Raw genomic sequence first — 20,792 nt, forward strand, 5'->3', positions numbered from 1 at the left:
ATCTTGTTTCTCATGGTCTGAGAGTCCTTTAGATGACTTTTGGAAAACTCCAAGCGGGCTGTCAAGTGCCTTTTACTGAGGAGTGGCTTCTGTCTGGCCACTCTACCATGGCCCGATTGGTGGAGTGCTGCAATCTACACACAATACCCCATAATGACGAAGCGAAAACTGGTTTTTAGAAAATTTTGCAAATTATAAACCCCCCAAAAACAGAAATACCTTATTTACATAAGTATTCTGACCCTTTGCTATGAGACTTGAAATTCAGCTCAGGTGCATCCTGTTTCCATTGATCATCCTCGAGATGTTTCAACAACTTGATTGGAGTCCACCTATGGTAAAATCAATTGATTAGACATTATTTGTCTATATAAGGTCCCACAGTTGACAGTGCATGTCAGAGCAAAAACTAAGCCATGAGGCCAAAGGAATTATCCGTAGAGCTCCAAGACAGGTGTGTGTCGAGGCACAGATCTGGAGAAGGATACCAAAACAATTCTGCAGCATTGAAGGTCCCCAAGAACACAGTGGCATCCATCACTCTTAAATGGAAGAAGTTTGGAACCACCAAGATACTTCCTAGAGCTGGTCGCCCGGTCAAACTGAGCAATCGGGGGAGAAGGGCCTTGGTCAGGGAGGTGACCAAGAACCTGATGGTCACTCTGACAGAGCTCTAGAGTTCCTCTGTGGAGATGGAAGAACCTTCCAGAAGGACAACCATTGCTGCAGCACTCCACCAATCAAGCATTTATGGTAGAGTGGCCAGACGGGAGCCACTCCTCAGTAAAAAGGCACATGACTGCCCACTTGGAGTTTGTCAAAAGGCACCTAAAGGATTCACAGATCATGAGAAATAAGACTCTCTGGTCTGGTGAAACCAATATTGAACTCTTTGGCCTTGCCGCTGAAAAACATCCCATAGCATCTTGCTGTGTTTTTCAGCGGCAAGGACTGGGAGACTAGTCAGGATCGAGGGAAAGATGAACGGAACAAAGTACAGGGAGATCCTTGATGAAAACCTGCTCGAGAGCACTCAGCACCTCAGATTGTGGCGAAGGTTCACTTTCCAACAGGACAACGAGCCTAAGTATACAGCCAAGACAATGCAGGAGTGGCTTCGGGACAAGTCTCTTAATGTCCTTTCAGTGGCTCAGCCAGAGCCCGGACTTGAACCCGATTGAACATCTCTGGAGAGACCTGAAAATAGCTGTGCAGCGACGCTCCCCATCCAACCTGACAGAGCTTGAGAGGATCTGCAGAGAAGAATGGGAGAAACTCCCCAAATACAGGTGTGCCAAGCTTGTACCCAAGAAGACTCAAGGATGTAATCGCTGCTAAAGGTGTTTCATCAAAGTACTGAATAAAGGGTCTGAATACTTACGTAAATGTGATATTTCCATTTTGTATTTGTAATACATTTTCTAAAATGTAAAAAAAACAATTTTTGCCCTATCATTATGGGGTATTGTGTGTAGAAAAAAACAATTGAATCCATTTTAAATTCAGGTTGTAACACAGCACAATGTGGAAAAAGTCAAGGGGTGTGAATACTTTCTGAAGGCACTGTATGTATATTTATTAAGGTGACATAACGTGTCGCTGGTGGTCAACCCCTGTACTCCATGCCAGATGGCCACATTAACGAGCGAGGGGGAGATGCTGGGCTTCATGCTTACCTAGAGATCTTTTTCAGACTCCTAGGCTTATTATTCTTAGATGGTTTCAGAGGAAAGGACCTGGGAGGATGTGATCATGGTCAGGGAGAGGAGGAGGAGAGAGGATCAGAGAGATGGTGTGGGAGTAGCAGGGATCCAATGCAAAGCAAACACAAGTCAATGCGAAGGAGAGGGAAGACAGAACTTCAAAATGTAATGAAACATAATGATAAAGAAAGCTTGTTTGACAAAAAATATATGTGGCAAAGTGTGCTTATAAGTAACTCATACTGCAATGTGCAAATACATGTTGGGGGACAGAGTTGAACACAGCATGCCAACCAGCTACAACACCAACCACTCTAAGGCAGCTGACCAGACACTATGGCCGCCTCTCTCTCTCACCTCCTGGTATGCGACAAGTGGTCCAGTGTGACCTCAGCTGGGGATGATGTCATCGCCATCGAGGTCGGGGAGGTACTCACAGAGGTCATGACCTTCAGGGTGGAACGTATGCTTGTCACTGACGGAGTGTCTGTGAGAGGCCCACATACTTTATCAACCTAAGAGAGAGGGATAGGAGAGAGGGGTGGAGAGAGGGGTGGAGAGAGAGGGGGGCGAAGGGGGGGGGGGGGGTAGAGAAGGAAATTAGACAGTGTGTGAAAAAAGAGGGCGCCCATTACATCCCTAACAGAGTCACTCTACAGTTTGTGAGAACACAATGATCAGAAGCTTTTGCAGATGTGCAGGGCTCATGCTGTGGAAATCATCAGTGACACAACTGAACGAACACAGAACTATGATACTGCACAGAGAAGAATGATCCAGTCGCTAGACAACTGATATCACCAGGGGCCAGTGGATATGCAGATGCTGCTATGGTGTTGCATTTTTCTTTCCTTCCCTCTTAAGACTTATTGTCCGGATGCTGGCGGGGGCAATGGAAAGAGAGAGAGAGAGAGAGAGAGAGAGAGAGAGAGAGAGGAAGAGTATGAGCTGACGTTAAAGACGTCAGCAACCGGTGGCCTGCCCAAAGCGAAAAGCTGAGATAATGTATTCTCTCTCTCCCTCCCCCTCTCTCTTTCTCTCCCCCTCTCATATCCAGCCTTCTGTGTAGAGTAGCTGGGAGTGAGTTATAGGCCGATGTGACATGGATCCCATTTACCACTCCCACCCACACAGCTGTGGACAGGCTTTAAAGGCCCTCTAATGGAATTAGCTCATTTGGCCCCTGGACAGTAAGTAGGGTGCTGTGAAACAGTGAAATATGGACGTTTTCAGAAAGCTCTGCCTAAGCTCTGAGTTAGGCAGCATGCCCACATAAAGCTGGGACAAAATCACTGAGACCAACAGAGACACACACTGCCTTCCCCAGAGATTAGACAGCAATCCAGCTCACTGACATTAAGGGTATGTGTGTGTATTCATGTGTATCACTTGTGAGAATGTGTTTGTATACATCTGGGAAATGTCCTCTTTTTATAAGAGGGAAGCCAAAGACCAAGGGAATCTGCTTGCCACTGTCACCCCTAATTGCAACTGTTGTCGGAAAGCTGGAGGGAAGATGTACTCAAGTGTGTGTGTGTGTGTGTGTGTGTGTGTGTGTGTGTGTGTGTGTGTGTGTGTGTGTGTGTGTGTGTGTGTGTGTGTGTGTGTCATTGTAATGGCTGGAATGGAAAAAAATGCAACAGCATCAAACACATCAAACATATGTAAACCACATATTTGACTCCGATCTATTCATTCCATTTCAGTCATTACAATGAGCCTGTCCTTCTATAGCTCCTCCCACCAGCCTCCTCGGTGTGTGTGTGTTCCTATAGAAGTTTATTTGTCCAGAGATTAGCCACAGAAATGTTCTCATCACTCTGTCCCAGGCCCTGAGTTTCAAACCATTGTGGGATAGGGTTGTCCAGTCAGCATGAGGAGTCTTTGTCCAGAGTTGGATTTGCATTCTGGAGGGCAGGCTGTGGTCCGCCTACAGACACTTTCTGAGGGGGATTCACTGGGGCTCTAGACGGCTGGACAGGACCAGAGGCAACCCACTGAATAGCTGGCAGATCCTTTAGGAAGCCTCAAAACAACTCAATGCCAGACCAGAACACAAACACACAGTTTAAAACCCACAATTCTGCAGGACAAAGAGTATGCTCATGCTAATAAAGTGAACTCTAACTCATCAAAAGACTGCCGGAGCTTGAGTGACATCACCAAAGCGCCCCTGCGTCCCGTCAATCAAGATCTTTTTAGAGCCCCTGCCACCCCCGTGCCCCAGCCAAACTCTGGCTTAGCTCCTCCAAAGCTTTCAGTATGGATTCTAAGGATTGATCAATCCTTTATAACTCACTAATTGCAGAGCATTTTCACTTAAATCAACTGGATGTATTCATTACGATTCTGAGATTCTTAATTACAATAGTAATTGCAACGCTACAGCAATACCTGGTGCAAGAGTTGAAAATATTGCTGAAATGTGAAAGAATGTTAGTCACTATCTGTGTTAGGTGGGCTTTTCTGAAGTCTATCGTCCTTCCAGTATCTCTCCTTGCTAAGTGTTTTGGACACCTACTCTCCTCTCCACCTTGTTGCATTTTGGCAGAGAGGGAGTGATTGGCAGGCTGTGGTGGGGGGTGGGGGGGGGAAGGGGGGGTGGGGGGGGAAGGTGCATCTGCTCTGGCCTGCTGCAGCTCCTGCTGCGTCAGGCACCTAGATACACTTAACTAGATAGGCTAATGGATTGTTTGTATGGATGTGCTGAGGAGGCAATTCTCCCCATGCCAACTGGAAACCTGGTCCAACAAACGATGTCACAGGAGGAAGACAAGGAGAGGAGAGAGGAAAAGAGAGAGCTAGGCCCACATCTCTTCAATCTGGTAGTCTGGTACTTTCATCATGCATAAGGTAATAAGATACTCGGCTGTCTTCCATCTTACTGTAGGAGGAGGTTTAACGCCACAGGAAAGACATGCAGCAGGACATCTAGAAAGATAATCCCCATAAATTATAAACACTTATAAACACACCTGTACACATGCCTCTGTGTGGAGATGGAAAACAGTTGAGGAGGAGCAGGAGGAGGAGGAAGAGGAGGAGGAAGAGGAAGAGGAGGAGGAAGAGGAGTTGAAAAGGAAGAGGTTTGTGAAGGTGACTGAATGAGTCATATGACCGAATGAGTCATCGTTGCCTACTCCTTCCCTTCCCATCTCTGGGTGCAGACCACAAATGCCAGCCCTGGGGGTAACCTGAGACCCAGCCATCCTAGCCATGTTGAACCAGCGAATGAGCAACACTTGATCCTGGGGGTGGCAGGCAGACTGTAAATACACTACTACAATGACAATGTCAGTAACAGAGAGGAGTGCTGATGGGATGGGGAGGGATGCTGGCCCCCACAGACCCCCACTCCTGTCCCCCTAAAATCTCTGGCCCCCACAGACCCCCACTCCTGTCCCCCTAACCACTCTGCCCCCCACAGACCCCCACTCCTGTCCCCCTAACCACTCTGGCCCCCACAGACCCCCACTCCTGTCCCCCTAACCACTCTGGCCCCCACAGACCTGCCACTCCTGTCCCCCTAGCATCTCTGGCCCTCACAGACCCCCACTCCTGTCCCCCTAACATCTCTGGCCCTCACAGACCCCCACTCCTGTCCCCCTAACATCTCTGGCCCTCACAGACCCCCACTCCTGTCCCCCTAGCATCTCTGGCCCTCACAGACCCCCACTCCTGTCCCCCTAACATCTCTGTACAACATAAACAGGTATGTGTTATATAGTGTAATCTTTCATGTCTCATTATCATAAAGTCAATTATAATCATATTCATAACCACAATCTAATCAGGCCCACAGTTGTTATCATTACCATAATCCTACCTATCATCGGAGCAAGAACTTAATATTCAAGCCTGTTAAACTAAATCACTCAGGAAAAACAGCTAGAATCAGATATGTATCTGTCTTTCTACACCACAGGTTCTCTTTTGTGTCAGCAAAGAGATAATATCCTATCTGTCATTCTAAGTAAAAAAGTGTATTGTTTGCTTGGCCCACTGGGATACATTCAGCTTTGGTGGAATTTAGCAAATTCTTCCTCCTCTCTTCTCTTGTCCCCTGCTTTACAAGTACCAAGAAACCTGCCAGCCTCCCATCTCCCAGCCACTTGAGTCCAAAGCCAAGAGAGAAGGTCCATGCCAGCCTCATGCCCCCCAGCCAGGCATCCACTCAGCCACAGAAGCCAACCACAGAGCTGCACTGAAGAGTCTTGAGAATTCTTTTGTGGGTGTCATTAATAGAGAACCCAAAGACCTAAGAGAACAGGTTTTATATGACAGATGAGACCTACCAAGATTATTTTTGTTGCATGTGTCCTGTGATGTAAATGAATGGTGTGAGGGATGGTCATGTGCCCAAGTGGTGTCATCATGGGCCTTAAGAGGTGTGTCATATTAGTACAGTCCTATGACAGGTGAAGTATGAGTGGTGGGTAAGGCACTGACTCACGATGGCGCTGATGCGTGGCCCGTGCAGCTGTGCGTGCAGGATAGCGTCATTGACGTGGTTCCTGATGCCCTGCAGAGCCAGCTCCAGGTCGTGGCCTCCAGCCAGGGCCCCTGTCAGTTCCTGCAGCAGGGCCACGAAGCGCCTCCAGGGCCCGTCCAGCTCCGAGAGCCCTACCAAGCAGCCCCGCATCACGTTCAGACACAGTCCTCCACACGGCTGGATCAGGGTCAGGCCCCTGCAATGGGGGCAGTACTGCATCCTCACCAGAGCCCGCCCACACTCCCTGGCAAGCCCCGCCCGCTCTGTGGCATTCAGCACCTCTGCCCCTATCACCAGCGCCTGGCTCAGTGCCCGTCCTGCGCTCAGAGCCCGGGTCAGCCCCTCGGCCAGGACACGGGGGTGGGACCCAAATGGGTTGACATCCTGGCGTGTCATCCGCAGACACTCGCTGTGCTCAGAGGAGGGTGGGGCCGAGGCCAGCCCAGGGTTGACCAGACGCCGGTAAACCAGCGGGAAGAGGTTGTCGTAGAAGCGGTGCACAGAGCGCTCCATGGAGGTGTTGCCGTCTCCTCCCAGGAAGAGAGAGAGGTCGGAGAAGAGGTCTGCCACCAAGGGGCGAGCGTCCTGGGAGAGGGGCTCATAGGCACTGTCAAACAGACCAGTGGTCAGGTTCAGAGTGAAGGATAGCAGAGACTGGAACGCGTCTGTACAAACAGAGAGAGAGAGAAAACGAGAGACAGAAGGGATGGTGAAAACACATTATTAAAATAAATGTTCTAGTCTTTTATGTTATGAAAGGGATAAAAAAATAAAGCTTTTCTTCTTGTGTGCATGTTCCTGTGAAAGGTATGCTCGTGTGTGTGTGTGTGTATGTGTGTGTGTGTGTGTATGTGTGTGTGTGTGTGTGTGTGTGTGTGTGTGTGTGTGTGTGTGTGTGTGTGTGTGTGTGTGTGTGTGTGTGTGTGTGTGTGTGTGTGTGTGTGTGTGTGTTTGGCAGATACAGTATATAGAGGGATTATCTACACACTGAGAGGTGAATGAGAACTTCTACCCCTCTACATACCGACCCATAAACCAGACATCTTGTCATTGCTTAGTGATTAAGGAAATGGACAGGTGACCAGACACGTAGTGGTTCCAATTAAAGCAGACCAATCACTCAGCCTTGGCTGGGAACCTGTCTGTCATGCACTTCCATTTGGCTGATAGCTGCTACTGGCCACCGCCAGCATGGAAGACAGACATTAAAGCCTATGATGGGTTAGATATACAGTACAGTATACTGCCTAGTATAGCTTTCACTGGGTGAAAGTTCCCCCATCAATACAGAGACTGAGACATTTTAACTGAAGCATTAGCTAATACTGCCATCGGTACATAGGCTTGGCCTATTCAAAGTGCTCAAACATAAAAATGGATTTGCCTACACATATATATTTTGTTTATATACATCATGGAGAAACATACGGAATATACAAAACATTAAGGACAAAATATTCCATGACATAGACTGACCAGGTGAATCCAGGTGTAAGCTATGATCCCTTATTGATGTCACTTGTTCAATCCACTTCAATCAGTGTAGATGAAAGGGAGGAGACAGGTTAAAGAAGGACTTTTAAGCCTTGAGACAATTGAGACATGGATTGTGTATCTGTGCCATTCAGAGGGGGAATGGTCAAGACAAAAGATTTACGTGCCTTTGAACAGGTTATGATAGTAGGAGATGTCACAAAGTGCTTATACAGAAACCAGGCAAGAAACCCCAAAGAGCAAGCAATGCAGATGTAGAAGCACGGTGGCTAGGAAAAACTCCCTAGGAAGTCAGGACCCTAGGAAGAAACCTAGAGAGGAACCAGGCTCTGAAGGGTGGCCAGTTCTCTTCTGGCTATGCCCGGTGGAGATTATAAGAGTACATGGCCATCAAGGCTAGATCGTTCTTCAATATGTTCAAACATTCATAGATGACCAGCAGGGTCAAATAATAATCACAGTGGTTGGGTTTTTCACGCTTAACAATTTCCCGTGAGTATCAAGACTGGTCCACCACCCAAAAGGACATCCACCCAACTGTGGTAAGCATTGGAGTCAACATGGGCCAGCATCCCTGTGGAATGCTTTTGACAACTTGTAGAGCCCATGCCTGACAAATTGAGGCTGTTCTGAGGGCAAAAGGTGTGTGGGTTGGGGTGCAACTCAATATTAGGAAAGTATTCTTAATGTTTTGTACACTCGGTGTATATGAAGTTAGGATATCATAAAAGCACTTGGTCGCTCTAAAACAACCTTACTGTAGGCGACTCAGCAGAAGCCTAGTCCACGCCTTGAATTACAGCAGTCTATAATAGACTTTGCAGCTTTCATTTGAAACAGACCCATAAATGAGAGAATTTCACAATTAACAAAATGAACATCATTCAAATGAATCATTATAAAGTCTGAATAAGGAGATGATGGTGGATTTCTGTGCTTAGGCAAACACTTTTATTTTTTTATTTTTTTATTTCACCTTTATTCATCTACAGTTTAGAAAGAACCTAGGCCCTGGTGAACTGATTGACTGGGCATTCCCTGGCTGGAGAATCTGTCAGGGTTAAAGGAAAACTCCACTCCAAAACTATCTTTGGTATTTGTTTCATTAGTCCATTGTTGACTAAATACATCATGCGGGATGATTTCTGTATATTGAATGTCACATATCTTGAAAACTTGATTGCTGACAAGCAATCTTGATTGCTGACAAACAAAATGTCAACAATGGTCTAATGAAACAAATACCAAAGATAATTTTGAGGAAGAATTTTCCTTTAACTTGAGAAACCCTGGTACTATTCCTGGACCCCATGCTGAGTAATAGGTGTCTGTAATAATGCTCTGTAACACCTTACTTGAACCATGGGTCATAAGTGTGTAATGCATTTATAAAGACAGCATGACATAAGGTCTTGGTAATTCATGACCAATGTCCTCTAGGACAATCTGTCTCTGCTCTCTCTCTCTCTCAAACCCCTAACCCCTAATCCGTCTTCCCAGGATGTGGGGTTTAGTAAAAGGGAGGGGGATGAGGGGGTGGAGGAGGGAGACCAACAGGTGGAGCTGCAAGGAGTGTTCGTTTGGTGACATCATCATCACTGTCATTCATCTACTTAGAATTCACAAATGTGTAATCAAAGTATTCAAGTTCAACATATTAAATGACATAGGTGAAGTAGGCCTACCAGAATGCAATACATTACCACTAATGGAGTTAGCTTGTGGGGAACGGGATGACCACATTGAAAGCTTCTATGATGTTGCGGTTGCCAGATATTTCCCATTGAGTAATGAGCAATTGGAATGCAGATGGGAAACCAGGCAAAATGTTTTTTAATGTTCAAAAGCTCCACAGAGAAAACTAAATTCACTGATGGACTTTTACCCTCCCACACACATATTCATTTGAGAGAATGACACATTACTGAAGCATACTCAGACATTAGGCATCTGCACACTGATATATGGCTCTTTCTATATACTAGGATACCAGTGAGGATTCCCTACGCTGGAAAACTTGATACAGCTGTCACTGATAATAATCTGCAAAAAAAAATAATGTAATTAAAATATAACACGGAACACACATACAAAAGTATGTGGACACCTGCACGTCGAACATCCACCCCTTTCCTGCTATAACAGCGTCCACTCTTCTGGGAAGGCTTTCCACTAGATGTTGCAGGGCCTTGCTTCCATTTAGCCGCAAGAGCATTAGTGAGGTCGGGCACTGATGTTGGCGTTCCAATTCATCCCAAAGGTGTTCGATGGGGTTGAGGTCAGGGCTCTGTCATTCTTTAGTAAGGTCATTCTACTGACAATGTTTTTATATGGAGATTGCATGGCTGTGTGCTCGATTTTATACACCTGTCAGCAACGGGTGTGGCTGAAATAGCCGAATCCACTAATTTGAAAGGGTGTCTACATACTTTTGTATATATAGTGTAGCTATATTCAATCACATTCAAGAGTTGATTTAAAACTTATGTTTAACACTGTCTCATAGTTGGAGTCTAGACGAATTTGTGCAAAATCATGTTAGACATAAAACATTACTTTTCTGTCCTTGCATTTATGGGAGTGTAAGTTGTCGTTATAATCATATATTAAGCATGAATCAGTTAAATTAAACATTGAACTTGACCCTTGAAGAATCCTAGATCTAGCTGTCGGGACAGTTTTTTTGTATAGAGATCTCAGAAATGCAGTGTACCTAAGTAACATTTTGTGTCTCCTTATGCTACAGCACGTGTCAAAACACAAAGCCTGTTGGCAGTGGCGACCAGTCATTTAGCAAAAAATAGGCTTTCCTCTTTTGCATGTTATTTTGGCATTAATACGAGTCGCATATCAGTTTGCAAACAATGTAAACAAATATATATATAATTGAGTTAATAAAGCTGCATACAAACATGGTCTCATTTTTGTTTTGTTGAGTAAGGCAGCTCCAAAATGCATGTGTTTCAGCCCAGCTCAGTGCTGTCTGTGGTGCTGGGGCAAGCCAGCAGAAAATACGGAGCATTGCGCCGTGACTGGCTCAGTGTTCTGTCATTCATGGGGAAACTACGTCACCGTGAAGTCTAAGGGGAGACCTTGAAAATTCTAGCTCTTTGGGTGCTGACATAGAGTTACATTAGAAGTGCCCATCCAAGAAGGCTCAAGGTCATTGGCCACAGATAAAATGACATCAAATCACGTTATATGTACAGTAGCTTTGATTGGACTGATCATGTCAACATCATACTTTCAAAATCTTAGCTAGCAGTCATCATCAATAATCAAGTCAACAATCTCCTGGCAAATCCTTTTCATCCTTGTCATATGAAGATAAATAATGAAGAGAAATTATAGATACAACGTATCGGTGCTCATCGGCCATCAGACATAAAGATTACACAACAAGTTGGAAATCGCAAATTCAACAATGAGTGGTTTGGAAGGAAGTGAGAATAGCACAACAAGGTGAGTCGAAAAATGTATTGTATGCTGCTGCATAAATGATGTAATATGCCAGGGAGATATGTATACTGTAGCTAAGAAAGTAATACTAAGTGTATGTTGTGTAGTAAGCTGTTAGTAGCCCATGTGCCTCACGCTAATAATTTGGTCCCTTTTCCCCTATTCATTTTGCCAACTGTTCCGACTTGGTGGTGCGCATGTAGCCTATAGCCTGTTTTAGAGAAATGTAAAGTTAATCATTGAATATTGTAAGAGCTTTCATTGTCTGCTTATATGCCCCCGTAATTTATCCTACAGTTCTGACTTGGCCTCCCTGGAGAATACTGTAAGAACGGCCCATGCTCGCTCATTAATGTCTTAATCGGAATTACGGATTGCCTCTTATCCGCTCATCGTTCCCTTATGGCATAGTTTGTCCATTTCAATTGTCAGTAGAAACCACGTTTGTTTAAACAAGTCAGCCATATCAGCAATGGTTTTTAAAAAGGCAGTAAATGAGGCTGAATTAACTGTTTCGCTGCCAGACAAGGCTCCGCTGATAGCCAGGTGTAGCAGTGGTAAGGTGTTGGGACTGCTGTTGGGACTCTGCTGTTGGAACAGCTTTATGTAGGCCCTAACAGTTTTTGGGCACTGTTTGTCACCGTTATAGTGCATTGTTTAGTGTTGTGTTGTGTGGTGGCTTTGCTGACATGTATCATTTTTTATATATTTTTTGTTTGCCCCACCAAGATTTACATGCTAAAATCGCCACTGCCTGCGGGACGATTCCGGTCCGTGACACATTTCAATCTGGCCAGCACAATAACTTGGGTTGTCAATTCATTTTGGCCCGCTTCCATACCACCCGCCATGCGCTGCACTACAAGTCACAGCAAGCACTGCCAACATGCTGTGCATTGCCATACACACACGCCTCCTCCGACCCACACACAAGCCAGCCAGTGCCCTGTCATATCATCACTAATGGTACTGACCAAATCTTCTACCGGATCAAAAATTGAAACATGTTGTAGGTTAAATGCACATGCCAAGTTTCAGTTTCAATGGGTCATTGCTCTAGCCTACAGAAAATGTCATCCTGGTTGTCAAAAAGTTATACAATACAGGATTCACACGTGGGTATAAATTACTACTAAAGGACACACAAGCGAGTATAAAAGAGTCAACAGTTGAGTCATCTACTTCATGAAATTACAGCCTGATGCGCTTGCATGGGTGAACTCAACGTAATTTGTGCTGCTTACAGCACGCAGCAGAGGGAAAGTGTACAGACATACCACAGTCCTAGCTAGGCTACTAAAATGTTGCAGTTTGGCTTCGGGTTTTTAAAGCTTGACAATGAATGAATAACCAAAAAACTAAACCTGCAACTAAAAGCAATGTAAAGGAAAACATATAGCCTATTACAGCAATATTTGAGCAGTAGCCTAGGCTGGTTACTCAACAACAATACATTTTGCGTGCACCATACAGCAATGCTGCGTTTAACCACAATGGTGATCGATGCAATGCAAAAAATATATATCATTTACGTTTAAATGTGACAACAGTCTAGCTACATTTTTGTTATTTGGAGTTTAAAAGTTGATTAGGGTCGCAGCATGTAATGGACATCTGCAAGCACAGCAGCAAAGGCTGGACAAACATTATTTCTCTCTTTTGTTTTAATATGTACAGCATCCTACCAGTGTTGTGTTCGAGACCACATAAAGCGAGATCATTCAAGACCAAGACCGGAGAAAATCGAGTCTGAGTCAAGAACAAGACCAGAGGGGGGGCGAGACAGAGTTTTAAGACCGAGACCGGGAGGGGGACAAGGGGTCCGAGACCAGGTCAGAAAAATGCCAGTCCAATTCAAGACCATGATAGTAATTTGGTCAAATCACCAGCATAATAAGAGTTCAAAATGTCCTGTATTTCTGTGTTCATACAGTGCCTTGCGAAAGTATTCGGCCCCCTTGAACTTTTCGACCTTTTGCCACATTTCAGGCTTCAAACATAAAGATATAAAACTGTAATTTTTTGTGAAGAATCAACAACAAGTGGGACACAATCATGAAGTGGAACGAAATTTATTGGATATTTCAAACTTTTTTAACAAATAAAAAACAGAAAAATTGGGCGTGCAAAATTATTCAGCCCCTTTACTTTCAGTGCAGCAAACTCTCTCCAGAAGTTCAGTGAGGATCTCTGAATGATCCAATGTTGACCTAAATGACTAATGATGATAAATAGAATCCACCTATGTGTAATCAAGTCTCCGTATAAATGCACCTGCTCTGTGATAATCTCAGAGGTCCGTTTAAAGCGCAGAGAGCATCATGAAGAACAAGGAACACACCAGGCAGGTCCGAGATACTGTTGTGGAGAAGTTTAAAGCCGGATTTGGATACAAAAAGATTTCCCAAGCTTTAAACATCCCAAGGAGCACTGTGCAAGCGATAATATTGAAATGGAAGGAGTATCAGACCACTGCAAATCTACGAAGACCCGGCCGTCCCTCTAAACTTTCAGCTCATACAAGGAGAAGACTGATCAGAGATGCAGCCAAGAGGCCCATGATCACTCTCGATGAACTGCAGAGATCTACAGCTGAGGTAGGAGACTCTGTCCATAGGACAACAATCAGTCGTATACTGCACAAATCTGGCCTTTATGGAAGAGTGGCAAGAAGAAAGCCATTTCTTAAAGATATCCATAAAAAGTGTCGTTTAAAGTGTGCCACTAGCCACCTGGGAGACACACCAAACATGTGGAAGAAGGTGCTCTGGTCAGATGAAACCAAAATCGAACTTTTTGGCAACAATGCAAAACGTTATGTTTGGCGTAAAAGCAACACAGCTCATCACCCTGAACATACCATCCCCACTGTCAAACATGGTGGTGGCAGCATCATGGTTGGGGCCTGCTTTTCTTCAGCAGGGGCAGGGAAGATGGTTAAAATTGATGGGAAGATGGATGGAGCCAAATACAGGACCATTCTGGAAGAAAACCTGATGGAGTCTGCAAAAGACCTGAGACTGGGACGGAGATTTGTCTTCCAAGAAGACAATGATCCAAAACATAAAGCAAAATCTACAATGGAATGGTTCACAAATAAACATATCCAGGTGTTAGAATGGCCAAGTCAAAGTCCAGACCTGAATCCAATCGAGAATCTGTGGAAAGAACTGAAAACTGCTGTTCACAAACGCTCTCCATCCAACCTCACTGAGCTCGAGCTGTTTTGCAAGGAGGAATGGGCAAAAATGTCAGTCTCTCGATGTGCAAAACTGATAGAGACATACCCCAAGCGACTTACAGCTGTAATCGCAGCAAAAGGTGGCGCTACAAAGTATTAACTTAAGGGGGCTGAATAATTTTGCACGGCCAATTTTTCCGTTTTTTTATTTGTTAAAAAAGTTTGAAATATCAAATAAATTTCGTTACACTTCATAATTGTGTCCCACTTGTTGTTGATTCTTCACAAAAAATTACAGTTTTATACCTTTATGTTTGAAGCCTGAAATGTGGCAAAAGGTCGAAAAGTTCAAGGGGGCCGAATACTTTCGCAAGGCACTGTATTTCAGAAGAACATACGGATTCTTTAGACATTCAGAATGTTGAGAAAAAAAATTATGCTGAGGGAAAATAGAGCCACTCTACGAATTATTACTAACCCGAACACAGTGGGGAACAATGAGGGCCTTCTACGCCTTCAGAGAAGGGCTAAGGATTTATAAAAATAATAATAACAATAATAATTGCAATTATTGTTTTCAATGACATTCTGATTTAATCTCTTTGGTTTTTGTTGATTAGGAAAGATTAACCCTTTCCTTTTTTGAAAAAAACGTTGGGGTCAAAACCTGCCCTGAATGACAGGTCGCTACTGTCCTTTCAGCATCACAAACCTGTCACACACTGAAGGCCTTGGTCCAATAGGTTCGCCACTGCTCAAATATGTCTATAATAGATATAAAGACTGTTCAGGTATTAATGTATGTTTGGCCTGGTGAAGAGGTTTTATGCACTTACTTACTGGAAGCTGATAATTATTCGTGTTTTACTACGCTGGTCTCGACTGGTCTCAGAAAGAAATGATGAGTCCTCACTGTCCAAGACCTAGTCAAGACCGAGTACAAATGTATCCGACACCGAGACATGACCAAGACACTCAAAATGTGGTCTTGAGTACTGTAACACTGCTATGTACATACTGTAACTGGACATTATGATTGGACATTATTCTTTCAAATTAAACAATGGCCAGTTTGATCGCAAACAAACATAATAGGCTTTGTCTGGCCAACAAATTTGTTGTGTTTTTTCAATATGGCCTACGCCCTGATTTAGTTCGGCACCCCTGTGCTACAGGGTGGAAACAGTTTTCATTGCCACACAAATCCCCCCAAAATAATGCCATTGCAAAATGAAAGAGTCACCTTACCTTGATACTTAAAAACTAAATCAATACTGTCATTAATGTGGCTCTTCAATAATTATGCATAATACTTGCGCATTTGGTATTGAGCTGTTTAATTAAGCTGTGATATTTTCGCACATCATTTGATCCAGGAAGGAATTTTCTGATTGACAGTCAAGTGATGAACAGCTGTTGTGATAGCGCATGCGATGCAACAACAGCTCAAGTGCTGGAAAAAAGCAATTCGTAAGGAATGTCCAGAATATTTTGTTCTCATTCGTTACGCAAGTGAAGACAGTTGTGCCTGGATCCATGATGGATCTAATATCCCTAGCGAATTGATGTTGATCATCTGTTGTTGTCTGCTTGATTTACGGTGTCATTAGATTTAACAGAGAAAGCATCAAGGTAATGAGTTTGTGTTATCATATACAGAACCAGTCAACAGTTTGGACACACCTACTAATTCCAAGGTTGTTCTTATTTTTACTATTTTCTACATTGTAGAATAATAGTGAAGACATCACAACTATGAAATAACACATATAAAATCATGTAGTACTGCACACTGCCCTAACCCATCTGGACAAGAGGAAAACCTATGTAAGAATGCTGTTCATCGACTACAGCTCAGCATTTAACACCATATTACCCTCCAAACTGGTCATTAAGCTGGAGACCCTGGGTCTCAACCCAGCCCTGTGGAACTGGGTCCTGGACTTTCTGACGGGCCACCCGCAGGTGGTGAGGGTAGGAAACAACATCTCCACCCCACTGATCCTCAACACTGGGGCCCCAGAAGGGTGTGTTCTCAGCCCTCTCCTGTACTCCTTGTCTACCCATGACTGCATGGCCATGCACGCCTCCAACTCAATCATCAAGTTTGCAGACGACACTACAGTGGTAGGCTTCATTACCAACAACGACGAGATGGCCTACAGGGAGGAGGTGAGGGCCCTCGGAGTGTGGTGTTAGGAAAATAACCTCACACTCAACGTCAACAAAACAAAGAAGATGATCGTGGACTTCAGGAAACTGCAGAGGGAGCAGCCCCCTATCCACATCGACGTGACAGTAGTGGAGAAGGTGGAAAGTTTTAAGTTCCTCGGTGTACACATCACAGACAAACGGAAATGGTCCACCCACACAGACAGCGTGGTGAAGAACGCGCAACAGCGCCTCTTGAACCTCAGGAGGCTGAAGAAATTTGTCTTGTCCCCGAAAACACTCACAAACTTTTACAGATGCACAATCGATAGCAACCTGTCGGGTATCACAGCCTGGTACGGCAACTGCTCAGCCCACAACCTCTCTCCAGAGGGTAGTGCGGTCTGCACAACGCAAACTACCTGCCCTCCAGGACACCTACACCACCCAATGTCACAGGAATGCCAAAAAGATCATCAAGGACAACAACCACCTGAGCCAATGCCTGTTCACCCCGCTATCATCCAGAAGGCGAGGTCAGTACAGGTGCATCAAAGCTGGAACCGAGAGACTGAAAAACAGCTTCGATCTCAAGGCCATCAGACTGTTAAACAGCCATCACTAACATTGAGTGGCTGCTGCCAACATACAGACTCAAATCTCTAGCCACTTGAATAATTCATAATTGGATGTTATAAATGTATCACTAGTCACTATAAACAATGCCACTTTATATAATGTTTACATACCCTACATTACTCATCTCATATATATATATATATACGGTACTCTATATCATCTACTGCATCTTGCCTATGCCGCACGGCCATAGCTCATCCATATATTTATATGTACATATACTTATTCACCCCTTTACACTTGTGTGTATAAGGTAGTTGTTGTGAAATTGTTAGATTACTTGTTAGATATTACTGCACTGTCGGAACTAGAAGCACAAGCATTCTGCTAACCATGTGTATGTGACCAATAAAATTTGATTTTATATGATTTAGTAACCAAAAAATATACAGTTGAAGTGGGAAGTTTACATACAGCTTAGACAAATACATTTAAACTCCGTTTTTAACGATTCCTGACATTTAATCCTAGTAAAACTTCGCTGTTTTAGGTCAGTTAGGATCACCACTTTATTTTAAGAATGTGAAATGTTAGAATGATAGTAGAGAGAATTATTTATTTCAGCTTTTATTTCTTTCATCACATTCCCAGTGGGTCAGAAGTTTACATACACTCAATTAGTATTTGGTAGCATTGCCTTTAAATTGTTTAACTTGGGTCAAACGTTTTGGGTAGTCTTCCATAAAGCTTCCCACAATAAGTCGGGTGAATTTTGGCCCATTCCTCCTGACAGAGCTGGTGTAACTGAGTCAGGTTTGTAGGCTCATGCTTTTTCAGTTTCTCAGTTCTTCCCACAAATGTTCTGTAGGATTGAGGTCAGGGCTTTGTGATGGCCACTCCAAAACCTTGACTTTGTTGTCCTTAAGCCATTTTGCCACAACTTTGGAAGTATGCTTGGGGTCATTGTCCATTTGGAAGACCCATTTGCGACCAAGCTTTAACGTCCTGACTGATGTCTTGAGATGTTGCTTCAATATATCCACATAATCTTTCATCCTCATGATGCCATTTATTTTGTGAAGTGCACCAGTCCCTCCTGCAGCAAAGCACCCCACAACATGATGGTGCCACCGCCATGCTTCACGGTTGGGATGGTGTTCTTCGGCTTGCAAGCATCCCCCTTTTTCCTCCAAACATAACGATGTTCATTATGGCCAAACAGTTCTATTTTTGTTTCATCAGACCAGAGGACATTTCTCCAAAAAACTATGATCTTTCTCCCCATGTGCACCTGCAAACAGTAGTCTGGCATTTTTATGGCGGTTTTGGAGCAGTGGCTTATTCCTTGCTGAGCGGCCTTTCAGGTTATGTCAATATAGGACTCGTTTTACTGTTGTACCTGTTTCCTCCAGCATCTTCACAAGGTCCTTTGCTGTGGTCCTTGGATTGATTTGCACTTTTCGCACCAAAGTACGTTCACACCACAGAACACGTCTCCTTCCTGAGCGGTATGATGGCTGTGTGATCCCATGGTGTTTATACTTGCATACTATTGTTTGTACAGATGAATGTGGTACCTTCAGGCATTTATAAATTGCTCCCAAGGATGAACCAGACTTGTGGAGGTCAACAATTTTTTTTCTGAGGTCTTGGCTGATTTCTTTTTCTTCAGTGAGTCTGAAGGTAAGCCTTGAAATACCTCTGCAAGTACACCTCCAATTGACTCAAATGATGTCAATTAGCCTATCAGAAGCTTCTAAAGCCATGACACTGTTTTCTGGAATTTTCCAAGCTGTTTAAAGGCACAGTCAACTTAGTGTATGTAAACTTCTGACCCACTGGAATTGTGATACAGTGAGTTACAAGTGAAATAATCTATCTGTAAACAATTGTTGGAAAAATTACTTGTGTCATGCACAAAGTAGATGTCCTAACCGACTTGCCAAAACCATTGTTTGTTAACAAGAAATTTGTGGAGTGGTTGTAAAACGAGTTTTAATGACACCAACCTAAGTGTATGTAAACTTCCGACTTTAACTGTATTTTATATTCCTTAAAGTAGCCACCCGTTGCCTTGATGACAGCTTTGCACACTATTGGTATTCTCTCAACCAGCTTCGTGAGGTAGTAACCTGGAATGCATTTCAATTAACAGGTGTGCCTTGTTAAAAGTTAAATTGTGGAATTTATTTCCTTCTTAATGTGTTTGAGCCAATCAGTTGTGTTGTGACAAGGCAGGGGTGCTATACAGAAGACAGCCCTATTTGGTAAAAGACCAAGTCCATATTATGACAAGAACAACTCAAATAAGGAAAGTGAAACGACAGTCCATCATCACTTTAAGACATGAAGGACAGTCAATCTGGAAAATGTCAAGAACTTTGAAAGTTTCTTCAAGTGCAGTCGCAAAAACCATCAAGCACTATGATGAAACTAGCTCTCATGAGGACCGCCACAGGAAAGGAAGACCCAGAGTTACCTCTGCTGCAGAGGATAAGATAATTAGAGTTACCAGCCTCAGAAATTGCAGCCCAAATAAATTCTTCAGAGTTCAAATAACAGACACATCTCAACATCAACTGTTCAGAGGAGACTGCGAGAATCAGGCCATCATGGTCGAATTGCTGCAAAGAAACCACTACCAAAGGATACCAACAAGAAGAAGAGACTTGCTTTGGCCAAGAAAGACGAGCAATGGACATTAGGTCAGTGGAAATCTGTCCTTTGGTCTGATGAGTCCAAATGTTAGATTTTTGGTTCTAACCACTGTTTTTTGGTGAAACGCAGAGCAGGTGAACAGATGATCTCTGCATGTGTGGTTCCCACCATGAATCATGGAGGGGGTGTGATGGTGTGGGGGTGCTTTGCTGATGACACTGTCAGTGATTTATTTAGAATTCAAGGCACACTTAACCAGCATGGCTACCACAGCATTCTGCAGCAATACACCATCCCATCTGGTTTGCGCTTAGTGGGACTATCATTTGTTTTTCAACAGGACAATGACCTAACACACCTCCAGGCTGTGTAAGGGCTATTTGACCAAGAAGGAGAGTGGTGGAGTGCTGCATCAGTTGATCTGGCCTCCACAATCACCCGACCTCAACCCAAATTAGATGGTTTGGGATGAGTTGGACCGCAGAGTGAAGGAAAAGCAGCCAACAAGTGCTCAGCATATGTGGGAACTCCTTCAAGATTGTTGGAAAAAGATTCCAGGTGAAGCTGGTTGAGAAAATCCCCAAAGTGTGCAAAGCTGTCATCAAGGCAAAATGTGGCTACTTTGAAGAATCTAAAATCTAAAATATATTTTGATTTGTTTAACACTTGTTGGTTACTACATGATTCCATATAGGAGTTCCCACATATGCTCGAGGTTAGCTAGCCAGCTACATTTTCAAACAAAGTCAACAACGCAGCCACTGCTAGCTAGCCAACTCTACCAGCTAGCAGTACTGTATCATTTTAGTCAATTAGATTTTTGCAACATAAGCTTAACTTTCTGAACATTCGAGATGTGTAGTCCACTTGTGTAGCTAGCAGGACTGACTTTGTGTTAGCTAGCCAACGTTTAATGCGTTATGAAAGGAACTAGACATGGACACGAATTATCCATTGGTAGTTTGTTGTAACCAAGTATTGGTGCTAACCGTGTGTTATTGGATGCTAGCATGCTAGTTAGCTACGGTGTCATAGGATACGGTGCACTGGGTGGGTTTCACGGAAGAATACTGTA

General features: G+C 43.9%; 1 protein-coding gene across 2 annotated transcripts in view; it reads right to left on the minus strand.

The window, feature by feature from the left end:
* LOC106584350 (glypican-5) overlaps window positions 1-20,792 on the minus strand; it is a 156,084-nt gene that overhangs the window by 107,635 nt on the left and 27,657 nt on the right. The window contains exons 3-5 of one of the 2 annotated variants that reach the window (XM_014169563.2): window positions 6,157-6,860; window positions 2,061-2,218; window positions 1,677-1,736 (exon numbers count right to left, since the gene is read on the minus strand). In XM_014169563.2, the coding sequence (XP_014025038.2) occupies window positions 1,677-1,736; window positions 2,061-2,218; window positions 6,157-6,860 (922 nt within the window). The remainder of the gene's footprint in view (window positions 1-1,676; window positions 1,737-2,060; window positions 2,219-6,156; window positions 6,861-20,792) is intronic. The other variant, XM_014169564.2, reaches the window with a different exon arrangement.

This window comes from Salmo salar, chromosome ssa23, assembly GCF_905237065.1.
Source record: "Salmo salar chromosome ssa23, Ssal_v3.1, whole genome shotgun sequence".
Lineage (NCBI taxonomy): Eukaryota > Metazoa > Chordata > Actinopteri > Salmoniformes > Salmonidae > Salmo > Salmo salar.